This window comes from Apium graveolens, chromosome 1, assembly GCF_009905375.1.
Source record: "Apium graveolens cultivar Ventura chromosome 1, ASM990537v1, whole genome shotgun sequence".
In the NCBI taxonomy this organism is placed as follows: Eukaryota; Viridiplantae; Streptophyta; class Magnoliopsida; order Apiales; family Apiaceae; genus Apium; species Apium graveolens.
The window spans coordinates 107,490,685-107,506,414 of record NC_133647.1 but is presented as its reverse complement, the minus strand read 5'-3'; the positions used below and the strand labels follow the sequence as shown (position 1 = coordinate 107,506,414).

General features: G+C 34.9%; 1 protein-coding gene across 1 annotated transcript; it reads left to right on the top strand.

Annotated features, from left to right (window-relative positions):
• Positions 1-578: 578 nt before the first annotated feature.
• On the top strand, positions 579-4,587 carry LOC141696452 (PHD finger protein Alfin1-like). Its single transcript, XM_074500610.1, has 5 exons — positions 579-681; positions 781-813; positions 2,589-2,817; positions 4,027-4,072; positions 4,276-4,587. The coding sequence occupies exons 1-5, from the start codon at positions 579-581 to the stop codon at positions 4,585-4,587; spliced, it is 723 nt and encodes a 240-aa protein (XP_074356711.1).
• Positions 4,588-15,730: the final 11,143 nt, after the last annotated feature.

Genomic DNA, 15,730 nt, shown 5'->3' with positions numbered 1-15,730 from the left:
AAATTTTCTAAAAATATATATTTTGAAATTTTATTTGGAATTTAGTAAAAATGATTGTAATGACAATTGAGTGCGTACCTTTTATGTCCATTAAAATATAATTATATAAATTGACTGATCAATTTTTTGAGCTACTTTAGAATAAAAAAACTACTAACATTTGAAAATGAATAATATAGATTGACATTTTTGGACAAGATGAGGATAACAATAAAATCAAATTTTAATTGGGAATCCTAAAGACATTTTATATGATGTTTTTATTGAAAAGGTAATTTTTTGAAATAAAGATGATGACATTTATAGAAAAATGAAGCATTTAAATCAATAAAATTACTAAACTATCCAAAACCCTCTTTCATCACCATTCTAGGCTCCTAACTCTCTTCTCTTTATATATACAGACACACACACACACACATTACATAAAAAGTAGTGCTAGTGTATAACAAACTTGTGCTCTCTTTTTATCCCCTGTTGTAAGTGTGTTTCAGCTGAATTAACATACGTTTATTTTTATATATAATGTATTTATACCAATGATTGTGATTTGCAATGCAGGAGTGTGATTTGAAGACATGGAAGGTGGTGGAAAAGATGCCATAGTGAGGATGTCTGTGGACGATGTTTTTCAAGATTTTAAAGGAAGAAGGAAAGGCTTGCTTAAGGCCCTAACTGAAGGTAAACAAAATATGTGTTATAAATGTGAATTTTGGTGAATTTAGGCGAGTTCTGATGATGGTAATGCTTATTTTAAATTTTTTATGTGGGATTTTACAGATGTTGAAAAGTTTTATCAAGAATGTGATCCTGGTGAGTCTTTTTCAGTTTCTTGCTTTTGTACCTGCTTTTTTTGTGTGCATGTTCTGATCTCTGAGATTTTTTATTCCGTAGATTTGGTAAATACTGAAATTCTGATTTCTTGTTTACATTTGAATTCCCTTTTTTTCTTGAGAAAAATTTCTTTATTTTTTCTTATTTTAATGTTATTTCAGTTGTTTTAGCGATTAGAAGATATCTCGTTCGTCGTGTGTTTTTCTGATTAGTTATGTGAGTGGCCGAAGAATTTTTAATTCTAATTTGCGGTTGAATCATGAACCTGCTGCTACTGGACCTATGATTCTTGTTTACATTTGCACTCTCTCTTTTCTTTTTATCTTAGAGAAAGTTTCCTTTTAGTCTTGCTTGTTCTAGTGTTCGTTACAACAATCACATTATGTTGTAAGTCGTTAAATGGCCACAAGATGGAGACAAGATATATCTTTTTCCTTCCCTTGTCTTGATTGACTTGATTAGTTATGTGAGTGGCCAAAGAATATGTAATTCTAATTTTCGGCAAGTTCATGACCCTGCTAAGTGATGGTCATTTAGGAGAACAAATAATAATTGCTAAAAGTAGGCTCTGTTTCTGTCAGAGAGATTATGATTATTGCACATTCTATGTTTTTCAGCCGCTAATTATCGGAGGACATAACAATTTAGGGTTAATACGGGAGCGATTGGTAAGATTATTGTATAAATTAGATTTTTCAGCGGTTGATTGTTGGAGGACATGAAAGAATTTGGGATTGATACGAGAGAGGCTGGTGATCGCATAGATATAATTTATGATAATACGAGAGTAGTTGGTCTCGTCAAATCATAACCGGCCCAATAGTTACTAAAATTCTAACCGGCTCAATAATTACTTATAGGCAAAATAAGTCCATTAAGCCTCAGATGCCCATCAACCCTTGATGGTCGGTCTAAGTATATCCCTATTTGCGGAGCGCAAGATTTAAATGTATTTTCTAGAAGTCAAAATAGTTAAAAGAATTACAATAAAATACTAATCAATCACTAAAATTTTAAATGAAATAAACTAGTATGTAGTAAACAGCATTGAACTTTAATATAAAAAAATATCTTGCTGAACAGATTAAAGGGTAGAATGCGTTTAAACTGAAAAAAGTCGATAACTTTCAGATCAACTATAGCAAAATATACATGTATTTTACGTGTCACATTATTTTTATACTTATTTTGGATTAGTTTATATTTCTCAGTTGTTTAACTTGTAGTTCTTTATTTTAATGGAATGTAACTATTTTCTTTTGATAAATAGTTTAAATTTGAAAATATAAGAAGTTGTATTCATCGTTACCGACTCTTGTATTTTTACTTGAAATCTAACATATATTGCGTTTGCTTATTGATTATATTTCTTAAATCATAATTAGTCTTACGTTCTAAATTTTGCATTTACCACTCTATTGAATTTTTTTTGTTAGAAAGAATGTGCATGAAATTGGACTTCTTTTCTTCATTCCATTTATAAAATTCAATGAAATTTTGCATCTACAACTCTATTGAAATTTTTTGTTGGTAGAGAAGGTTATGGATTACAATGTACATGTAATTAAATTGTAATCAATGAAATGAAATGCACATTGATTTGTTTGTGGATTCATTTCTGAGTATAATGTCAAGGAATTTGCTCTGTAACTAATATGAGTCTACTATTGATTACAGTCTTTAACTTGTCCTAATTAAAATTTTGTCGCTTTTGTGGTTAACTTATTTCTAAAATCACCAATATATATTTACAGACAAGGAAAACTTGTGTCTGTATGGACTTCCAACTAGGACTTGGGAAGTCAATGTTCCAGCTGAGGAGGTGCCTGCCGAACTTCCTGACCCAGCATTAGGCATTAACTTTGCAAGAGATGGGATGCAAAAAAGTCATTGGCTATCACTTGTTGCAATTTATAGTGATGCATGGTTGATATCTGTTGCATTCTATTTTGGCGCTCATTTCGGATTCAATAAGAATGAAAGGTAAGAATTAATTTAATTGTTTTTTGTAATAGTCTGTACATGCCGAATTTTTGCCTTCACTTCTATTGTTTCGCTTTTTATTGCCTATCTTCTAACTGTATTTCGTTTAGAATACTGCAAATTGTATGGTATAATTTTCTTAAATTTAATCAATAGGATTATAATAAAAGAATTGCAATTACAATAAGATTCCAACAATTAGGTCATTTTTATTAAAAATTAGTATAAAATTGTTGAATTGTAGAGATGATAGGAATGTAAGGGTGAAATAGAAATAGAAGTGAAACCAAATAAGGTTTCGAAATTTCAATAAAAATAATAGGTGTGAAACCAAATCGTACGAAATTTCATTAAAGACAAATTTCACTTGTTAAGGAATATTTTATATATTTCATGTTATTTTTAAAAATGTAAGAAAATATAATATACATGATAATGATAATTACATTATTTATGCAACACTGTAGAGTTAAACTAAAAGAACTATAATTGAATACCATTCCAACAATTTCATTATTTTATTAAAAAAATATAAAATTTTACGGGAAATAGGAATTCAGGATTAAACCAAATTCGGTACAAAAGTACAGGTCTTGCTTATTATTAAATATTATAGAAGTATGAAATTTAGGTATTAGTGTTAACCCTCCTCCAAATATAAGGATGGATATAAATTTTCCCTAAGGTAATAATATTTTCTTTTTGCACTTTCCTAAGACAAGATATATAGAAAGTACTATAGTCAAGAACCACGATTGTCATGCTAAAACTGTTCTCATTAAAGTGCAACCCTATATTTCTAAATATTTAAAATTAAATCAATAGGGCCTCTTTTGAGTTAGAGGTACTATTACTTATTTTGGTTGAGATAGATTTGATGTTGTTGAAACCATTTTGAAAATATGTTACTTTTAGCTACCTATGTTAAGCATTAGTACTGTACTCAGGTGTTGCTATATAGTGCCAGTGTGATGACTATACCTGTTGTGTCATGTGTGTCTATCTATAGTTTTATCTATCTAAAACATGCTTTTCTAGTTATTAGATCTTTAGTAAAATAAATATCCCTAAATTTCATTGAAATATATCAAATTAACCTTGAGCAACATCCACATAATTTTATTACCGTAGTATAACTTTATTTCAGAAATACCTCGTGGTTAGAAAATCCTATGTTGGTTTTTATTTTGATGTAATTGCGAATTACAGGAAGACACTTTTCCAATTGATAAATAGTAAACCAACTATCACTGAAGTTTTCTCTGAAAAGCAAAGAGAGCAACTGTTAACCACTCAAAGCAATGGAAACAAAGCCAAACCAAGTGGAAAGATGGTAGAAATTTCAACTTGATTCTTTACTGTTCCCCTATATTTTCATTTTTATTGCTATTTTTATTTTGAGAATATGTTCACCTTTTATTTTTACCATTTTTCTCCTTTCTTTTTCTTCATTGACAGCCAAAGTCTCAGTCTTCTGCGCCGCAGCCAAAGTTTCAGTCCTCTGTGCAACAATCAAAGCGAGTACAGATGACCCCTACCCTTCCACCCAAAGAAGAGAGCGATAGTGTCAAGGAAGAAGCTGAGAAACAGAAATCAACATTTTGTGGTGCTTGTCATGATGATACCGGTGTTGATGAATTTTGGATTTGCTGTGATGTTTGTGAAAGATGGTTTCATGGAACATGCGTAAAAGTTACTCCTGCAAAGGCTAAGCATATTAAGCATTACAAGTGCCCTATTTGTAGTAACAAAAAATCTAGAGTTCATTAGATAAACAATAAACTTGGTCATTGCTAGCACATCAGAATAGAACTTTAGTTTTTCCTTTAAGAATTTCGGAAACTTGACTCATTTTTGAGTGGTGAAAAAAGGTGGATTTTGCAAAAGTATCCCGTTATGAAGATGTGACATTTCATTTTATCTTACCGGATTTTGTTGTTTATGAATATCAAGATCCATCTATTGGCATATGGTTTTTCTCGGATGTTATTTGTGTATATTAGTCAGAGCTGGTTTAGATGACAATTATATTTAAAGTGCTTTTAAGTGTTTATATTTGAGGGAGTTCTTGAGAAAGAATGCTGTCAATTTTAAGACTCTACACACTCTCATGATGAATATTTAATTACTGGATTTTGAATTCAGCTGATACTTTAGTTTGTGGAACTTGAGTTCTAGTTCACGATGCATGATTTTATTCACAGCAGTTTCGAATCCAACTTATATCTATTAGAAGTAGAAGTAATATATGTGAGTTGGGCTCACAAGCCCATTACTTTAGCAGTCCAGTATATAGTTTAGTAAGTCCAGTCCATAGTGTAATTATCAGAGATGTCGTCTAGCTTGAAGTAGTACATTGTTTAGCATAATATATTTTCTAGCTCTAGTAACTTGTAGATTCAGTAGTCACATTGTAACATACTGTATTCAACTAATTTCAATACAATCATTTTCGGTTTCATTTTCATATCTTTACAAAATAACATGGTATCAGAGTTTAATGATTCTCTAATAACGACCATCATCATCTTCATTCGTCTCTTGGGATTCTACATCGATCATCATCAGGTTTTATATACATATCATTCTATAATATGTTTAAGAACAACCTAATTGTTTTCATAAGAATCTGTGTGTATATACAGATTCATCATGAAATTATTATCCGATTCAACTGATTGATTGTGATTCAAACTGAGTTGTTTCTTGATTGAACTTATGTGTTTTAGATCAATAATTTTAGGCTTCTAGATTCTCTTTATGATTTTCCTCAAATTGTTCCGAATCTTCATTTTAAACCCAAATTTGACCTAATTTCTCTAAATCAATTCTGATAGAGAATAAATAAGTCCTGATTACGTAATTAATATTGCATTAATTACACATGATTTGGGCCACAAGGCCCAATAAGAAGATGTATGACATTCAGACCAAAAAGGTTAACACATTGATCAGGCCTGATGGAACAAAGAAGGCCCAAAAGCCCTGAATATTAATTAATTTCGTAATTAATTAATAAGGAAAAAATCAGCTGTTAAGAAGAGTCCCAATAAGGACATAAATCCTAGTAGATTAGCCTCCAAGGGACCTAAAAGGATAAGGAATCAGTTTCCTACCACTTAGGACTCCAAAGTCCATTCTAATTCAGGAACTTGCTCACCAAGTCTCCTAGATCTAGTCCAATTCAAGGACTCTCAACATCTATATAAGAGGTCTCACCCCCACCTATCAGAACTACATTTTTGACTTGATCATTAGCAATCAGCAAAGTACATAGGCATCTTGTTAAGGTAGATTGAGTCACGAAACACAAGAGCAGTCAAATCGAGCCTCGAAGCTCACGTTCCCTAGTAATAAACACATCAATTATTATACCTTAGTTTTTGATCCATAACATTTGGCGCCGTTTGTGGGAAAGCACAATAACAACCATGGCGAGAACATGGAGAACAAGCAGCGTCCTTGAAGAAGGAACACCCGCGGGGGCAACCCAAACGATTTCTTCAACCGTGGAGGTGCCTTCACATTCAACCTATGCCGTCACTCAAGGAGGAGCCCAGATAGGGGCAACTGAACCTCAACCTTAAGGGATGATTCCCCCGGTTCCTTAAGGTACGAATCCCCAACTTCAACAACTACATGCACCTATGAATTCCCGACCAATTGGGTATGAGTATTCAACTATTGTGACCACTAACCCCCATATGGGATGCCCCTTTATCCCGAGGTTGGAGGAAGTGGACATGTTGGACGGAGTGAAGCATGGGGGCAATCACCCCCTACATACAAGGTTTGGCTCCTATCCCGGAGGATCAGGAATTTTCTGGTCCTTATACTGAGAGAGACTCTGAATCTTCGGATGATGAAGTGGCCCCGAGAAGTAGACGTGCTGGCAAAGAGCCGATGGTTGATGGTAACCAATGTCCTAGGAGCACCCGAGGAGTGAATCCTGTAAGTCATATGTCATAGCCTATTTGTATATTCGAGGATTCAACTCAACTCAAATAAGAATGTAATAAGTAAATAGTGGATCGACCGTCAGAGAGATCTCGCAAAGTAATATCTGTCAAAGGATTCAGAAACAAGGTTCATCTACAGACTTGAGGAGGTAATTCACTGGAAGAAGTTCAAGAAGTTGATCATGCCTTAGTGATATAAATCAAGATCTTGGATTTAATCAAGTGACAGAGATCTCGTCAGAGTATCATTAATTACAAGGATTTAATCTGAAGAAAATCAAAGCGTCAAAGTCAAGACATGAAGAAACGTCACGGAAGTTAGTCACTCATGAACCAGACAGTACATCGAGTGTCAACGTTGAAGTGGCGGAATTGATTCATAATTCTCAGTGATTTTCAGAAGATATTCAGAAGAATGGATGCTGCTCAGGGTTAGTATTAATTCTCTATTAATTAATTAAGTCATATAATTTAATTAAGTAAATAAATTATATCTGCAAAGATTAATTTATTGATTAATTAAATTAATTGATTAATTAATTCAGAATTAATTTTAGGAATTTTCAGAAGTTTAATTGGATTAAATTCAATCTTAAATCAGCAAGACAATTGAAAATGAACTAGCATGACAATCTGGATTGTCATACCGATTGTCATGCCAGTTCAAAAGATTGTCCTACCGATAGTCATGCCAGTTCAAAAGATTGTCCTACCGATAGTCATGCTGGTTCAAACGATTGTCTTGCTAGCTCAAAAGGATAGTCTCACCGATTGTCATACAAGCTTAAAGGATTGTCATTCCAATTCAATTAATTCGGCTGTTGATAAATAGAAGCAGAAGTCATTCAACTAAAAAATCTGTCAATCATACAGAACACATTCAAGAACAAAGAAAAGAAAGCAGCCGCCTTGAAACATTTTATTTTCTTCTCTGCTTACATCAAGATCAAAATTCTAGTTTGTTAATGTTAAATCCAAACCACTAGAATTATTTATCTTGTTCTTGTGTAACAATCTAGCGGATCAAAATCCCTAGAACTTAATCTCAAATCACGTTTAGCATTTGATTCTAATTATTGCAAAAATAGAAAAAGTTCATGTCAAATTTATTCTAAATTTGTGATAATTAATTTGAGATTAATTCCTTGTAATCGATACAGTTGTTGTAACACCTTTCAAGTTTAATAATATTCTTATTTAACTTGAATTTTGTTTCACATTTTTTATTCCGCATTTATTCGATTATTCGGTACCGTTTGTATTCAACCCCCCCCCCTTCTACAAATACATTGGGACCTAACAATTGGTATCAGAGCCTTCTGATTAACGAACAAATCAAGATCCTAGACTTTTGTGATTTTTCAACTCCTTGAATTTTTATTTATTCAAAAATTCATAATGACTTCACATAAAGTTGGAACCGTTAAAATTCCACAATTTGATAAAGAGAATTATATCATGTGGAAGAAGAAGATGCTATTATTTTTACAAGTTGCAAATCCCAAATATTCAAACTTGTTAAAGAAGGGTATAAAAACTCCGATGGTTATTGAACCGGAGGTAATAATAGATGGTGTGGTGACTACTGAAGCTAGAACCTATCCAAAAGAGCCTGAAGATTTTACTCCTGCTGAGAAGGAAGAAGCCTCCTTGGATGCCAGCCTTCAATTAATATTAATTGATTCCCTTGATCCCTTGATGAACAGACATGTGATGAACTGTAAAAATTCCAAACACATGTGGGAAACTATTGAGGTGATTAATGAAGGCACAGAGGAAGTTAGGGAGAATAAGTTGGAAATCCTAACCTCTGAATATGAACATTTCAAATCAAATCCAGGAAAAGGAATTACTGAAGTGTTTGAGAGGTACAATGCGTTGATCAACAACCTGAACATCAATGGAAAGTATTATTCAATCAGGGAGGTCAACAAAAAGTTCCTTTTAACACTGCCAGCTCATCTTGAACATAGAATCACTGCCATTAGAGAAGCTAGAGATCTGAGTGAGATTTCTTTGGACAGGCTCTATGGAGTGTTAAAAACCTATGAGTTGGAGCAGATTCAACAGAAGGAAGTCTACGGGAAGGATAGAATGGTCAGCACATCTACTGCACTTGTAGCTGAAGGTCAACAACAACAACAATCTCAACAGTTAGAAAGAATGGTACAGTTTTCCAAGGGTGAGGAAAATGAGTTAGTAGCAGAATATGATCCTCCTACTACAAATCAATCAAGTGATGATTTTTATTCCTTGGAAGAGCTGGAGCAATTGGAAGATGAATCAATGGCCCAAATTGTCAAGAGATTCTCTAATGTCAGATTCAGGAGGAATCCCAAGCTTAAGTACAAGTCCAACTACAACAAATTCCAGAAAGGTGGATCTTCATCCTCTAACACCAGCAGTGGTGGGTACAAAACAGGGATGGTTGATCGAAGCACCATTAGATGCTATAACTGCAATGAGTTGGGACACTTTGCCACAGAATGTAGGAAGCCAAAGCAAGTAAGAAAGAACTCTGAAAGGGCTTATCTGGCAAAGGGAAGAAGCTGGGATGATACTGACAGTGAAGATGAAGAAGAAGGAAATCTTGCTCTTATGGCTATTGATGGAAAAGCTTCATCATCAAGAATAGAGGTAAAACTTTCTGATGCTGAAATGGTTTATCATCTAAGAGGTAACTTAGATTGTGCACGTCGTGATAATGAACTGTTAAGTTTAAAGATCACAGACCTTGAGAAAGAGGTCAATGAATTAAGACTTGTGCATATTAATCAAGACAAATTAAAAGAACAGGTATCTTTTCTAGAGAATAGAGTTGACTGTTATAGAAAACTCGAAACTATTCTCGAAGACAAGATCACCGGTCTTGAGACTAAGGTTAGAGCCTACTTCAATTCTTGTTCGAAGGCTAAAGAGTTCTACAGTAAGCAAGCTGTTAATCAAACATCTGGAATAGGTTATGATTACAATGCTGCTATTGGAGAATTAGGCATAAACTCCCCTCCTCATGTCTGTGCTAAAGGGAGGGAAGTACCACATGTGCTTAAGGGTGTTGATGAACCCCTCTATAAAGCATCAATTGCTGAACCATTTGATGCGACCTCTTCTGTTATTCAAGAAGAAATACGTGCTGAAGATCTTGCTAATGAGAAGGTTGTTTCCAAGTCAAGTGTGTCGAAAGTTCCAGTCAAAGTTGTGAAAGCAACTGAGACTAACTCAGACACACATGAGTTGGATAACAAAAATGCCATGTCTACCATGCATAAATTGCCTGCTGTTAATCACTCTCATAAAGCATGTGGTGTTGCTAATTGTATGTCTTGTGCTTTTAATATGATGTATGCTTATTTTAATGGTAAGCATGTGTCTAATGATAAGACTACTCCTCGTCAGCATGTGAATAACAAGAAGCATGATAGGTCTAAGACTGCTAGTCCTTCTAAGGCTAGAAAGGAGACATTTGTGCCTAAGCTTAAACAGAAATTTGTTAAGGCTGTTTACAAGGTCAAATGTTCAGTCATTGAGAAAGTTGAGACAATTAAAATTAAAAATGTTGTTTTGCCTGACAAAGGATAGTTCTACAAGTATGCCGGGCCCAACCAAGTTTGGGTTCCGAAGAAGGTCTAATCCATTTGTAGTGCAGGGCATTAGACAGGTGTAACCGGTAGTGTGGATTCTTGACAGTGGATCATCAAGACATATGACTGGAGATAGAGCCCTGCTATCAAATGTGGATTGAGAAAGCTGGCCTCCTGGTTACCTTTGGAGATAACAGCAAAGGTTTATCTGAGGGATATGGCTGTTTGCAAGCTGGGAATGTTATCATTGTAATTTTGTATATTGTGTTAGGTTATTATCAGGAAGCAGTATCTAACATATAGCACCAGTGACTAGACTTGAGAATATTACGACATATCAAACACCTGCTGCACATTACACTTGGAATTGTACTCTAGTAAGATGTGTACAAGTGTACTCCTGGTTGGTAAGTCAAAAGAGGAAGTCAATGCACCACAGTTCATGGACTTTGCAGCTGCAGATCTATTGGACTATGCAATTTCTTCTTCACAATCTCACTTCAGGTTGGTATGAACTAGTATACTGCTCAAGCAATCGTCAAGGACATGGTATGGCACTCTAACAGAAGTTATAATTTTATATGAATAAGTAGAGTCGTCATATTAATAACTATCTTATCACTAAGCACAATCATATTGTTTTATATGTGCAGTGGTATATTGATTATGCAACATAACAATTAGTATCTAAAGTACTTGACAAGTATCGGTCAATGATATGTTGTTAACATTATGTTGCAGATATTTGTAAGCTTTTGACATGAATGAGAATTACTTAGACTTTACCCTAAGTGATCAATGTTTTATCAAAAACTCATTCATTTTGAAAAACAAAAATTAAACTTCTTTCTACATTAGTGATTTCTTATTTCATGTAAAATCTTTTGAAATCACTATTGTAAATCATTTTCTCTCTATTACCATATGTTCTATGATACAGGTTCAGTCTCCAATGACTTTCTTTCATTGACAGTCATGAGGTTGAAAACCCACAACGTCTATCCCAGACTGTAAAGACAAACACAAAAACAGAACCAACCAACACTCTTTTACCACTAAAAGTAGTATGAATGAGCGTGAGGGAGATAGTGCCCAGTGCACCACATAAGGAAGGTTCTGTAGTCAACCCAGTAGCTCTGTCTCCTACATAGATGAGTAGTATTTAAATCGAGACAACTGCTAGCCCCCATACATCTTCTCAAAAAGATGTAATGGCTGAAAAGGCACAAAAACAGTTACTAGATTCATTCTCTCAATAGGGTGAGTCTATTGAATTTTGCCTGTCGGCCAAGGTATCCGATGTAGTGTCACCACTTCAAACATAAACAATTCTTGATGCACAAGGAGAGGTTACACACACAAAGGATGAGTTGACGGAAACAAGAGTTTCGAGCATTTTAAGGTCAGATTCGATTGTTCAAGGTTCGTTAGTGGACCAATTGCCTTTATAGGTGTTAGGAGAGGATACTGATCCAAAAGCCATATGTCAGTGGTCAGTGTCTACCTCCCCAGGCTTAAATCCCCTGGATGCATCTGCGGATAGTGGATCTGACATAGGTGCAGATCGGCAACTTGTTGACAATGATTCAGATATTACCTAATAAGTCACAAGGAAGTGTCTTCACAGACATTAGAAGGGAACTTTGATATTTATGCTAAAATCGTTGGATCATTGTTTACCTTCCCAGAATTCAAATCTGGAACCCTAAAAGGGAAACTAGCAACTTGTAGATTATGACTCAGATTTATCTGACGAGTTTAACAAGGATGGGGATTTGTGAACTCCCATTGCACCACCTGTGACCTCCTTTAAGGATGGCTAAGGTGATTTTCCTTGCAGGTACAGCTGGATTATGGAGCTATGAGAGAAGAGTGATACACTTGTGAGAATGAGTGTAAACACGAGTGGAGAGAAGAGTGAAACACATGTGAGGTACACTAAACAGAATCACACACTCACAGTGAGGTAGAAAGAGAAACTACTTGTTATTTCTTTTCCAACCAAGTGAAATATGAGAACTCCTTCAGACGACGGCATACATTCCTTCTTTAAGGGGGAGATAAAAGCTTAAGAAATAGTTTGGAGGATTCCTCAACTAAGGGGGAGAAATAGCAGGGAGGAAGAAAAAGATCCTAAAAATGTACACTACACCACACCATTGTTGTTTCTAACTACGGATCCTATTGTACGGGAGAGGTGGTAAACACAAGGTGATTTCCTAGTAAGGGAAGAAGCAGTTAGGGGAGTACCATTGGTTTTTATCTGCGGATCCTATTGTACGGGAGAGGTGGTAAAACGAAGGTGATCTTCTTTAATCAGTTGATTTTCATAGGGGGAGAAGCAAGAGATATGGGCTTCTCAACAGGAAATGTGGTTGTACAAATGAAGATGGAACTACTTGAAGATATGTTCAGTCTAGAGGAACATCTACTTGGAATCTGGAAAATGTTAAATCTCATCCAGAACTTTTCTGCTATTTACTTTGCATGTATGTTTATATCTTTTTCTTATTTGTTAGTTGAGTTATCCTCTAGGTATTTGTGTGTTATTTTCTAACAAACAAATAGGGGGAGATTGTAAGTCATATGTCATAGCCTATTTGTCTATTCGAGGATTCAACTCAACTCAAATAAGAATGTAATAAGTAAATAGTGGATCGACCGTTAGAGAGATCTCGCAAAGTAATATCTGTCAAAGGATTCAGAAACAAGGTTCATCTACAGACTTGAGGAGGTAATTCACTGGAAGAAGTTCAAGAAGTTGATCATGCCTCAGTGATATAAATCAAGATCGTGGATTTAATCAAGTGACAGAGATCTCGTCAGAGTATCATTAATTACAAGGATTTAATCTGAAGAAAATCAAAGCGTCAAAGTCAAGACATGAAGAAACATCACGGAAGTTAGTCACTCATGAACCAGACAGTACATCGAGTGTCAACATTGAAGTCGCGGAATTGATTCATAATTCTCAGTGATTTTCAGAAGATATTCAGAAGAATGGATGCTGCTCAGGGTTAGTATTAATTCTCTATTAATTAATTAAGTCATATAATTTAATTAAGTAAATAAATTATATCTGCAAAGATTAATTTATTGATTAATTAAATTAATTGATTAATTAATTCAGAATTAATTTTAGGAATTTTCAGAAGTTTAATTGGATTAAATTCAATCTTAAATCAGCAAGACAATTGAAAATGAACTAGCATGACAATCGGATCTCGCAAAGTAATATCTGTCAAAGGATTCAGAAACAAGGTTCATCTACAGACTTGAGAAGGTAATTCACTGGAAGAAGTTCAAGAAGTTGATCATGCCTCAGTGATATAAATCAAGATCGTGGATTTAATCAAGTGACAGAGATCTCGTCAGAGTATCATTAATTACAAGGATTTAATCTGAAGAAAATCAAAGCGTCAAAGTCAAGACATGAAGAAACGTCACGGAAGTTAGTCACTCATGAACCAGACAGTACATCGAGTGTCAACGTTGAAGTGGCGGAATTGATTCATAATTCTCAGTGATTTTTAGAAGATATTCAGAAGAATGGATGCTGCTCAGGGTTAGTATTAATTCTCTATTAATTAATTAAGTCATATAATTTAATTAAGTAAATAAATTATATCTGCAAAGATTAATTTATTGATTAATTAAATTAATTGGTTAATTAATTCAGAATTAATTTTAGGAATTTTCAGAAGTTTAATTGGATTAAATTCAATCTTAAATCAGCAAGACAATTGAAAATGAACTAGCATGACAATCTGGATTGTCATACCGATTGTCATGCCAGTTCAAAAGATTGTCCTACCGATAGTCATGCCAGTTCAAAAGATTGTCCTACCGATAGTCATGCTGGTTCAAACGATTGTCTTGCTAGCTCAAAAGGATAGTCTCACCGATTGTCATACAAGCTTAAAGGATTGTCATTCCAATTCAATTAATTCGGCTGTTGATAAATAGAAGCAGAAGTCATTCAACTAAAAAATCTCTCAATCATACAGAACACATTCAAGAACAAAGAAAAGAAAGCAGCCGCCTTGAAACATTTTATTTTCTTCTCTGCTTACATCAAGATCAAAATTCTAGTTTGTTAATGTTAAATCCAAACCACTAGAATTATTTATCTTGTTCTTGTGTAACAATCTAGCGGATCAAAATCCCTAGAACTTAATCTCAAATCGCGTTTAGCATTTGATTCTAATTATTGCAAAAATAGAAAAAGTTCATGTCAAATTTATTCTAAATTTGTGATAATTAATTTGAGATTAATTCCTTGTAATCGATACAGTTGTTGTAACACCTTTCAAGTTTAATAATATTCTTATTTAACTTGAATTTTGTTTCACATTTTTTATTCCGCATTTATTCGATTATTCGGTACCGTTTGTATTCAACCCCCCCTTCTACAAACACATTGGGACCTAACAAATCCCCAAGAAGTGCAGGAGAGAATCAAGGCCCGTGATGCTGAGATCCAAAGGCTGAAGCGCGACTTGGAGGCGCACCAGGTTCCCAGGCCCCTATTACCACCTAGGGGGAGAAATCCTCCTCCAATCATAGACCTGGATGGTCCGACACAAAGAAGGGTTGTAGCCCCAAGAGCTGATCCAAGCAATCTTCTTCCCCTTGGAGATCCTAATGATACTACTCCACCATTCACTAAAGAGATAATGAATGCCCATTTCTCAAAGAAGTTCAAGATGCCCACTATCAAAGCTTATGATGGAATGGGAGGTCCCGCTAATCATGTCAGGACATTCTCCAATGCACTGTTGTTGCAACCCGTAAATGACACTATTAAGTGTCGGGCCTTTCCTCAAACCATGTTGGGTATGGCTCAAAGATGGTATAGTCGCTTGCCCCTGAACTCTATTGGGTCCTTCAGAGAATTAAGTTAGGCTTTTATTAAGCAATTCATTAGCGGGAGAGTGCATAAGAAAAGTTCAGCATCCCTCATGAGTATTGTGCAAGGAGTGAAGGAATCCTTGAGAGACTACCTGAATCGTTTCACGAAGGAAGCTTTAAAAGTCCCAGACCTTGATGACAAGGTAGCAACAGGGAACTAGGGATGAGTTCTTCAAGATGTCCTTGGCCAAGCGCCCCCCTGAGAGCATGTTGTAGCTTCAAGATAGGGCCGGGAAGTACATCAAGATGGAAGAGAGCATGAGGAAGACCGTAGTGAGCAACGAGCCTGATGGAGGCAAGAAGCGGAAAACTGATCTGGAGTATATCACTAAGGACAAGTATCCGAGAACTGAGCAAAACCCTGATTCAACCCCTAAGAAGGGAGGACCTGGGCAAAAGTTCGCTGAATACGCTAAGCTGAATGCTCCTAGAAGCCAAATTTTGATGGAAATTGAGAAAGAC